This window comes from Geotrypetes seraphini, chromosome 1, assembly GCF_902459505.1.
Source record: "Geotrypetes seraphini chromosome 1, aGeoSer1.1, whole genome shotgun sequence".
NCBI classification, from domain to species: Eukaryota; Metazoa; Chordata; class Amphibia; order Gymnophiona; family Dermophiidae; genus Geotrypetes; species Geotrypetes seraphini.
Window position 1 is genome coordinate 317,791,290 of NC_047084.1, and position 11,243 is coordinate 317,802,532.

The window sequence follows — 11,243 nt, forward strand, 5'->3', positions numbered from 1 at the left end:
AAGAAGTGGTGTGCAAACTTTCAGCGTGGAGATTTCGAGACCAAAGATGCAGCAAGGCTATGAGAGGCCTGAAACAGTGTCAACTCCTGAAATTGTTGACCATGTCCATGACCTGACTTTGGTAGATCGGTGAATATTGGCTAAAGCAATTGCTGAGACACTACAAATATCCAGGGAACACACTGGGTTATAATCCATGAGCAGTTGGGTATGCCGAAGCTGTCAGCAAAGTGGGTGCCCAAATGATTAAATGCTAACAAGAAACGATGTTAAGTAGAAACTTCCAAATTGATTTTGTATCATTTTCAGTGATGGAACAACTACACTGGCTGCCAATGAAAAAGTGAATCCAATTCAAGACAGCCTGCGTGGTTCACAAAGCAATATATGAAGAAAACTCAAATGGACTAACTTCTGTTATCAAAGTCCCACACTCCTTCAATTCACAAGTATTGCAACGTTTCAAATTATCCTTCCCATCACCTTAACAAGTTTGGTGGAAGATGTTTGAGGCTACCTCTTATCTGGAACAAACTGTCAACATACCTAAGACAACCCACCACTTATCTTGACTTCTGGAAGAAACTGAAGACATATCTCTTTTCTCTATAGCCAACCTCCTATCTTTCACCTCTTCCCTTTAATAACCACAAGGTCTGACTTAAAAATGTAAAGAACTAGATTCAATTCTTATTGTAAACTGCATAGATTCCTTGTAGAGAATTGTGGGATATAAGACACTGTATGGTATGGTAAGGTATGGCACTGCTGATGATCCTGAGACAAAACAGTCCATGCAATGGTCACACTCAGGTTCTCAAAGGCCAAAGAAATTGAAGACCCAAAAATCAGCAGGCAAGGTCATGGCCACAGTGTTTTGGGATCAAGAAAGTGTTGTAATGACTATCTTCCAAGGGGCCAGTTAATACAGAATACTGTAACTTCTTGTGCTGATTAAAGGAGGCATTAAAAGAAAAAAGGAGAGGGAAGCTGTGGAAAGGACTCAAGAGTTCTCTTTTTGCAAGACAATGAACCTGCTCACAAGACTGGCAAAACATGGATGTTTTGATGCAGCTGGGGTTTCAGTGCATAGAGCCATCCACCATCCACACTACTCACCAGATCTTGCTTCATCTAACTATTTTCTGTTTCCAAACCTTAAAAAAGAGTTTGAAAGGGCAACAATTTTCAAGTGATTGCAGCATTATTTCAGTGAGTATTTTTTGGGCAGGATTACAGAAACTTCAGACATGATGTGCCAATTGTGTTGAACTTAGGGGTGAATATGTGGAATAACCTGTAAGTTTCATGGCTCCACTTCATTCCTTTCTTGGTTGGGCTCAGAACATTTCAGCACCCCCTGGTAAAGTATATAAAGGGTTTGTTTCAGTTATAAATCTTTAAGTATCACTTTAAGTGTCACATCGGTGTCAGGTCAAAACCGCGGAAGACAAAGGCGCGCACCGACAACTGAGTGCAGTGCGGAGGCACGCGCCGAAGAAAATAACAGTTTTTAGGGGCTCCGACGGGGGTGTGTGGGGGAGAAACCCCCCCAATTTACTTTATACAGATCGCGCCGCGTTGTGGGGGCGTTGTGGGGGGTTGTAACCCCCCACATTTTACTGAAAACTTCACTTTTTCCCTAAAAACAGGGAAAAAGTTAAGTTTACAGTATAATGAGGGGGGTTACAACCCCCCAAACCACCCACAACGCCGCCGCGATCTGTATTAAGTAAAGTGGGGGGGGGGCTCCCCAACAAAACCCCCATCGGAGCCCCTAAAAACTGTCATTTTCTTCAGCACGCTACTCCGTCTTGCGCTCAGTTGTCGGCGCGCGCCTTTGTCTTCCGCGGTTTTGCCTATGAACCATCACATCTGGCACCTTTTTTTCTCAAGGGGGTGGGAGGACTAAACACACGACAGTAGTTTGGGTCAAAGATCCTAATCAAAAAACCTATTTCACGATGCTCATTCCCAAATTTACCTGTGTAATAACTGATGCGTAGATCTCTCTTCCTGAAACTTGTTGAAACTTTTTTGTTTTGTTTTGTTTTAAACTCATCTAAATAACTGTTTTTGACCGCATTCTCTGGCGACAAATACTACAGCTTAATAGTACACGCTCTGGGGGGGGGGGGGGGAAATAGTCTTAAACCTGTTACCAGTTCATTAGCCCCTTACAAAAATCACTGAAGCTTTAAAAAACAAACTGCTGTCTCCACCTGAATAAATAAGCCTGCAAAGCGAAACCCTTATCTTTAAAAACCCCGAGCTTTCAACGGGCAGATTCTAACAAGATGAAACAGGAACACTTTTTTAACCCTTTCAGGACCATAAGGATCGTAGGCCAATTTTTGTGGTTTTGACGACATTTTTATGGTAAAAAGGGCTTGCAGATGCCAAAAAATTGATTTTTGTTGTGAAATATGATTTTTTTTTTTTAAAGAAAATCACACTTCTGGCTTATGGACAGTGTGGCAAGTGAATCTTCTCGTCAATCTGGCAACGACGCTAATGAATGAATGTCGGAAACCAGTTTGTTTACATAAAGGCAGTATCATATGGAATCCGTACATATCAAATTTAGAACTGTAGACTATCCCAATCAAAATTTATAGGATTTTAAAGTTATGGGACAAATATGTCCCTTGGTCCTGAAAGGGCTACAGGGCACTAAAATTAAGATGTGCACTCCAGCAGACAAAAGCGTTGCCTCCAAAGGTCCTACATCCAAATGAGCGCTTTCGTCTCCCCTTAGATCTCTTCCTCAAGCCGGGCTAACAAACAATGCACAGGTGGGACGGACAAGAAAGCATCACGCTTGCTGCAAGAGGCAGACTCAGAGCCGTCCCCTTGGCTAGTTCCTTCATCCCCCCCAGTCGCTTGCTACAGGAAATAATCCTCAGCGCCCCGGCAGCCAGTGTGAAGAGAAGGGGGACGTGCGGCAAACGCCTACGTACATCCATTCCCTAATCAGCAGCCGCAGCAGGGCAGCCTCGGGATCAGGCCGCAGATGCTGTGTTGCGGCGGCGGCGGCCTGGGGGGAAGGGGAAGGGGGGGCAGAAGACGTGGCTCGTGAGCTCAATCTAGCCAGGGCAGGGGGGGGAGGCCGGGCGCTGCACGCGTGTGCCTCTCATTCCTGGTGTAATTTGCAGCCAATCATCAGTAGGTGTCCACATCGCTGCATCCTCCTCACCACAGAGCCAGTCACCCTCTTCTCCCCCCCCCCCCATGCCTCCCAGCTACACGCACACACACACACAAACAGAAAGAGAGAGAGAGAGAGAAAGAGAGAGCACACTCCCCAGCTGCCTCCCTCCCTCCTGCACACACACACACACACACACGCATACAGCGGCTGGAGACGACGGAGAGCAACACACAGGGAGGGAAAGAGACCACCGAATAGAGCAGGGGCGCTCTGTAACCTCTTCTCTTTTCTTCCCCCAACCCCCCTCTCTTCCTTCACCTCCTGTTCAACCTCAACATTTTTTTTTTCCTTTTCAAATAAAGAGGAAAAACAAAAAAAAAAAAACATTTGCAGGTATTGGGGGAGGGGGGGATTGATCCCCTTTTGAGTATTTATGATTTATTGTTTCCAGTTTCTCTACAAGTATTAAAGTTGTAATTGCGGCCTGCCGAGACATCTGGATTTTTTTTTTTTTTTTCTGCTTCTTTGTGTAGGGTGATGTCCAAGTTATTAAAGGCAGACTGATAGCGTCTGCAAATTCCTTGCTTTGAAAAAGGCTGGTAAGTGATTTTTATCATTCTTGTATTCTTTACCCCTTTCTCTGGCCGTTTTTAACTTAATTTTCCGGTTTGAAAGTGGATGCATGCGAGCCTTGAGTAAAGCAAAGCGTTGCTGTATTAATTTATTAATTAAACTGCTCCCGCTCCTCCCCCTGAATGTTAAATATGACCTTTGATCTCCATGTCTTCAGTAGACCAGAGCAGACATGCATTATTGAACGGTGCATAGGCACCAAATGCGAATATTCCTATTTTTCAAATTCCTGTTCTAGTTGTTTACCTGTCAGAGACCTTTGCTACCATTTCAGGTACCATTGTGTTTTTATGCTTTAAAAAAAAATGTTAAGTGGCAACGACCTACATAAAGGGTGGGTGGCAATATTTAATCCAGGTTTGCTGCTATAAATGTGACAAAATCGACAGCAAAGCAAAGGGGATTATTTTTATTTAACTGAGGAAAAAATTTTATGGCTCTTACATAGAGCGTGAAGTAGTTGTTTCCTTCAGGACATGAATGAAATTTAAAATACAAGCAGATTATGCTCCGTCAGATGTGTAGATTCCCATATATATATATATATATATATATATATATATGTATCCAGTTAATTATATTTATGGGACCTTGAGGTTTTGCTGAGCCGCATATGCTTAGTCTCAGTGTGTGTGCATATTATATATAATTTTTCAAGGATACATTGCGCAGAACCTTTTGGGGGCAGCGTTTGTACTTCAATCAGACCTCTGAGATAAGCTTTTTTTTTTTTTTTTTTCCTGAAGGGAAGTGTAAAAGTGTTTTCCAAACTGGAAGATAGGGGGCATTTTGGATACTAGCAGGTAGCTGCTTCTCTATCCAGATTTGAGAGGGGTAGGTGAGGTGGGGAGACTGCCCCTTCAGGAATAAGTTAATCCAGCAAAATGTATGCGAATCCTGCTTTTTAGCATGTGGCATGATTAGTGAAGGATAGACTTGTAGCTCTAGGTTAGGCTTTGCACGGTTCATTAATCTAATTATGAATCTAATTACTGTAACTGATAATCATTTTTAACTTTGGGTGTTAGAGTTGGAAACTGTATTTTCATTCCACATTGTCACGTTTTAAAGAAAAAAAATAGATGTTAGTACAGTAATGGAGAAAAAAAAACAATTAATTAAACTGAAGCACATGTAATTACTGTAATATTTTCTTGAAAGTAGCAAAAAGTTTTATTTTATATTAAGCTAGTGCTGCAGCATCTCTGGTACAACTCTCCTCACTATAGCCTCTGTTTTCTCTTATATAAAATGCCAAATGATCAGCCTCAGTTACTGAGGTGACATAACCCTTTTTTTTGTCATCTATGTGTATTACAGTAGCTCCTGTAGGAGGTGCTTTTGCTGCACTTCAGGTGCACCATGACCACTTGTTGAGGGAGGGAGGGATGAATGAAAAACTCAGAGTGTTTGACAGCCAGCTTTTAGCTTTTGCTAGCTCTCAGATAACAGGAAAAAAAAAAATCAGTGGAAAACATATTTTGTCCAGTTTTTTATTGCCTCCCATTTATTTTCTCACAAGGTGCACACCTCAGTGCTAACACCATCATTCATGCTGCTAGTCCAATTGAGACCTGTCCTTGGCACAATGAATTTAGCTCCTAACAGAGCCAGCTGTGCTGGGATCCACGCTAATGACCGTCAACCACAGAAGGACACTATGGCAGCTGGTAGCTCCTTTTTTTTTTTTTTTTTTTCCCTGCCTCTTTAGTTCTGATTGTATGCGGGCAGGCCCCCAGCTCTTGGCTGTATTGTTTGCTCAGAGTTTACATCCTGATGCGCTGTGGACTCCAGCGCTTCATCTGTTAATTTCCTGTTCGTTTCAGCTTTACAAAATCATTTTTTGTGCTTTCTGCTTTGGAGCGTTTCCATGCTGCCAGAACTCGCTTACGCATTTCATAATGTTAAATGCCCCCTTGGTATAGGTATTATAACCCTCTCCAGATCTCATTTACATGTATTTAGCACTGCAGTTTCCTCTCTTCCCTTGGCATTTGTTAATACACTTTCCCACCTGCAGGTATTCCACACTGCTATCAATAAAATGCAGTTGTGAAGGGCGATATATGTATTTTTGATGTACATAGTAAATGCATCAGGGTATATTGATAAACTGCTTTGTATTTTCTTGTGCTCATCTCTGGAATGACTTTTCTTTATTTTAGTCCTAACAGTTGACGTTTGTGCCAGTATGCAAAAGAAGCTGCTCAATGAACTCTTCCTCTCAGCTGAAATACCAGCCAAAGCGGAGTAGGATTCCTTTCTCCCTCCAAGGAAGAAGACAGACTTTATCGATCTTTCACGCTAGAGAGAGAAAAATAACCTCTGCTAATAAACATTGGCTACTAAGGCTTCTGGATTTTTCCCCTTTCCTTCCCTCCCCATCATGAACACTAATGTGTGTGTGGAGGCTGGCCAGGCCCCTGAGGCCCCAGTACTCCCCAAGGATGGCCTGGTGGAGGGAACCCTGGGTAGCCTGGTGGATTACAACTCAGAGATGGAGCGCTACCGGTCCTTTGCTGCCTTTTACAAGACCAATGGTGCTTTCCCACAGGCAGCCAAGATCGCACGAATCACCACCCCCATCTTCCCCAGTGCCCGCATTGGAGTCTCTCCCTGGAACTGTGACAATGCAGCCATGTTGTGGGGGGCGGCAGCGGCGGCAGGCACCACTGCTGGCAGTAGTGTTGGCAGCAGCATAGGAAGCAGTGGCAGCAGGAAAGCAGCCGCCGCCACCTCCATGCATCACCACCATCATCACCACCACCAACAGCAGCAGCAGCAAGCGGGGAGGGCAACGCACCGCAATGATTCTCCACGGCTCTCCAAGCAGCAGCAGCAACCACAGCCACAACAGCCAATCCCGCCGCCACCTGACCCCTTGTCTTTGGCCAATGGTAACTTCCTACCGGGTCTCACGCCTGAGCACTGCCGACCATTGGCCGCCTCCGCTGGCGAGTGTATGAACAAGCTCAAATCTGAAGCCGAGCTGCTGAACCTGCCAGAGCGTGTTGGCACCTTCTCGGCACTGCCAACCCTTGGAGGCATCTCCCTGCCACCTGGGGTCATTGTTATGACTGCCCTACACTCCCCGGCAGCTGCTGCCGCAGTCACGGACAGTGCTTTTCAGCTGGCCAGTTTGGCTGAGTGTCCACCGGGAGCTGGAGGAGGAGGTGGTGGTGGGGGAGGTGGTGGCGGTGGCTGCCCATCACCAGCAGGTGGGGGAGGTGGTGGCAGTGGGGGAAACCCAGCCAAGAAGAAGCGGAAACGTTGTGGGGTATGCGTGCCCTGCAAGAGGCTTATCAACTGCGGAGTCTGCAGCAGCTGCAGGAACCGCAAAACGGGACACCAGATCTGCAAGTTTAGGAAATGCGAGGAGCTCAAGAAAAAACCAGGCACTTCGCTAGAGGTCAGAGGAGATGAGTATTTTCTTCCCCGCCTGCCCCCACCCCTGCTGGACAACCCTCCCCAGCCACTGCGCTGCTTCCTGGCGGGTGTTGGAGTGCCCGCACCGCCCTTTCCTGAAGCCTCATTCAGCTTGTGAGGGCAACTGAGAGCTCTACCCCCTTCTAGGGAAAGGGGAAGGGAGGGGAAGAAAGAGGCCGCCTTACTTCTCACCTTGGATATGGCTGGGAGGGAGGGCCAAGGGACATGTGGAGCCGGCCTGCGAATTCTGAGCATGGCTTTCATTCATTCATTGTCCCGCACTCCACTCGTCCACATTGATGGATCAGAACCTGTCCGTGTTCTGGAGTTTACTGTGTGTTTTCCCAGCTCTGCACTTGGCACTGATGGGGGGCTGGATCTGGTAAATTATGCATTTAGCCATTTCCTGGAACATGAAAGGGTTGGGGGTTTTATTATTATTATTATTTATGAATAAAATGACAGTGGAGTTGTAGAATTTGAAGCTGAAATAGTGTGTTTAGGTGTTAGTGAGGGGATTTTATTTAAAGGTCTTTTTTATTTTTTTGTCATGTACCTCTTTTTTTAATTTGCTGTACTCTGTTCACTGGTGGTTTTCTGGACTTAGGATCAGGCTTGTGCTGGAAGCTGACCTATTTTTATTGTCAGCAGCTCTGAACAAACTCATACCTCAAACAATTCTCAATGACTCCACTAGTGGCTTGGTTTAAAGCAGATACTTTTTAATGAATGAATGACTCTGGCTTACGCTAAGGAAAACGGGGGTTTTTATTCTTTATTTTCCATGAATGTTGCCTTTCACCAAGTTAATTGTTTTGCTTTACCCTTATTCAGTTTGACTGGGAAACTGACAAAAGTGTGACCAAGGTGACCTAGGATATACCAAAATATAAATTTATTTTTTTAACAGATTGTTAGAGTGGACCATGAACTCAATGGCTTGAAAGAGTTATAGGGGCGAGTTTGCGTAGACATAGTAAAAGAAACATATTTTTTTGGAAGCATATTCTAGTGGTATTGAAATGAGAAACTGAAGTGCTTTACTGAACTAGCAAAAATATAGCACCATTCTAGTAAAGCACAACATAGAGTTGTTCAGTATTTGCATAATAGAGATCATTGAATTTCATTTTTAAGATACACTTACCTAGCATATCAAGTTCCATATTCCTTATGAGGGCTACCATTTCCAGGCCAGATGCCAGACCCAGGGTATTTTTTGGTTTTTCCTCCAACCATGTGAGGAGAAGTGGGAGGATATTCAAATCTGCCCTCTGGAGATTTACTCCATTACACAAACAATGGCGCGTGCCGCAGATTTTACAGCACGGTGGCAATGGTCACAGTAATGTAATAAATGGCTGCTGAAGAGGTCCAGTGGCCGATCGACTCTGCCTCTTTGAGGCTCTTCCACTTGGGATAGATCAGCATGTGAATTTCATAAGCAATTCAACACCAACAGCCTTCCCCCCCTCCCCTCCCCCCTTCCCACCATCTTGTCTTTTACTTTACCTCACAACTTGTTCCCATCATTGCTCTCCATATCCACCCCAGATGTGCCCAGAATCCACCCGAAATATGGAATACGATAGCTATAGGACTCTGCTCCTTAGGCGAATGGTTGAATGTCTAGAGCTGTCTGCCTGCAACTCCCTTCAGTGCAGAAGGAATTCATTTAGTTTGAGGAACTGGTTAAAATTAGAGTCGATTCCCCTGTATTTAGCATCTGTTCCCACAGAAGATCTGAAGAAGCAGGGGGGGGGGGGTTCTAGCAGAATAATACCTTTCACACGGTGACACCCTGCACCCCCACCATCACCATGGTACCCATGCTTGACCTCTCTGTTTGTGCCTCCAGAGGTCAAGTGATTTATTCAGCGACATACAGTCTTTAATTTTTGCAAAATTCTAGAGCTGCATAAATTCTCCAGATATCCTACATATCTTAGTTTGCCGTAGTTTTCATGCAGAACAATTATTCAGATCATATTTGTCTTAAGGATATTTACAGTATGGTAACTTATGAATTTCTGAATTGCAATGTAGAGACCATAGTAACTGGAAGATGATGAATCCAATGTCTGCAAGTTCCTAGCGCTGTACAGGCAGATTTTCCACTACACTATGCTGCCCACATTCCTTTTCACCCTGATCTGACTTTTGTTTTATGTGGATATATAGTTAGGGATTCTGGATTTTCTTTATTTATATTCTAATAGGGGAAGGGGGTTGTGTATATTTTATTTTTAATAGCGCTTTACTGGTATTTCCCTGTTTCCTGACAGATCATAGCTGAATTGATTGGTAAAGTGTTTCAGTTCTTTGCTAAATAACGCTCCTTGTAATACACTGGAGACTACAATAGCGGAGCTTTAGGCCATATTGACCCTTTCAGCAGCCCATCAACAAAGCGCGCTTCAGTTTCCAGGCTGTTTTGTTGTAATTGATGTTTTTATTGTTGTTCTTGATTTTGATTAGCACTTATTTTCACAATCTTTAAATTTAGTGGTATTTTGTGAGCTGAAAAGTAAAACTAAAAACCCTAAATATAGCATGGTGATAACATCACGAAGGAGTAATAATACCAGTATAACTTCGATGAACCTTAGGAAGAACTTTGAAACCGAAGAATGATTTAGGTGCAGAGAATGTCACGTGATCCAGTTTTGAGTTTTTTTTAAAAACTCTGATCCAGGTGTATTCTGGTATTTGTAGTTTTACTGCTTTCCTTGGCTCTAAGCACCACGAGTATAGGGATGTGAAAAAGCCAGGGCTGGCGAAAAATTTTAAAACTGACCATTGTCTTCAACAGTTGCCTCCATTCTAATCTGCACCCGCTTCCTTGTTCTCTCCCTTCATCCTGTATATCCCAACATGTATACTACATTTCCTTAATGCTTCTCTCCTAGCTCTGCTACATGGCTTGATACCACCCGCTGTACTGCTTTTAGTCACTTAGATCCGCTTCTGTAGAACTCTCTTCCAGATCACATCCACTGCAAGCCTTCCTTCAAGATATGAAACCCCTTTTTGAAACCTGCTGGTTCTACTTATCCTTTGATTAAACTCCTCCCTTAGACTTGCAGTCCCCTCTTACTTCCCTGCAGACTCTTTTCCAACCACCAATAATATTCTCCTTCTTCTTTCTTCTCCCACTTTTTCTCTCCTAAAACATAAGAATTGCTATACTGGGACAAACTGAAGGTCTATCAAGCCCAGTATCCTGTTTCCAACAGTCGACAACTCAGGTCACAAGTACCTGGCAAGATCCCAAAAGAGTAAAATAGATGTTATGCTACTTATCCCAGGAATAAGCAGTGGATTTTCCCAAGTCCATCTTAATAACGGCTTACAAACTTTTGGTTTAGGAAATTATCCAAACCTTTTTTAAACCCTGCTAAGCTAACTGCTTTCAACTCTTCCTTCGTCACCTGAGAGCAATGCCGTTTCCTTTCCAATCTTAAATTATGTTTGATTGGGAACCGTTTAGCAGCATCAAGTGTATTTAGTGATATATCAAGACTTTTAAATAAAATAAACCATCCCTCCAAAAATGAGTCTGCATCAAACGTCCCCCATCATCCCCACTAATACTAGGGAGTATGTGGAAACTCCATCATAAGAACAGATTAGGAATGCATCTCTTTGGGATAGTTGGCATATAGTGGATCCTGCTTGCAAGAGGAGCTGACTTCTGGTCCCTTCCAGCACCCCTTCTCCCTCCATAGTATTCTAACCAGAGTTAAAGGTGGATTACTAATTAGCAATTGTATTAGTTACAGTATTGTTGGTTATGTTATCTGACAAGGAAATTAGTGATGGTGAGGTGCTAGACTGGAATTAGGATGCCATCAGACTTTAAGTTTATTTCTAATATTAGTGGGCAGACTTGCAGTTGCAGTGAAACCAGGGGCAGGCCACACACCTTATGCTCCCAGCAATCCTTTGCAAGGCAACACACACTGAAAAGAAGACTGGTAGACATGCAGTTTAAGTTTAGCATTGAAATGAATTGTTTTATTGGCAATAATAA

The 11,243-nt window shown here is 43.7% G+C and overlaps 1 protein-coding gene across 1 annotated transcript; it reads left to right on the forward strand.

Annotated features, from left to right (window-relative positions):
* The first annotated feature begins 3,269 nt into the window (after positions 1 to 3,269).
* On the forward strand, positions 3,270 to 10,462 carry CXXC4 (CXXC finger protein 4). Its single transcript, XM_033956780.1, has 2 exons — positions 3,270 to 3,750; positions 5,950 to 10,462. The coding sequence occupies exon 2, from the start codon at positions 6,171 to 6,173 to the stop codon at positions 7,326 to 7,328; it is 1,158 nt and encodes a 385-aa protein (XP_033812671.1). The 5' UTR covers positions 3,270 to 3,750; positions 5,950 to 6,170; the 3' UTR covers positions 7,329 to 10,462.
* Positions 10,463 to 11,243: the final 781 nt, after the last annotated feature.

Bases quoted from the DNA above. Each gene is read 5' to 3' on its own strand.
- CXXC4 (XM_033956780.1), top strand. From the start codon at position 6,171: ATGAACACTAATGTGTGTGTGGAGGCTGGCCAGGCCCCTGAGGCCCCA.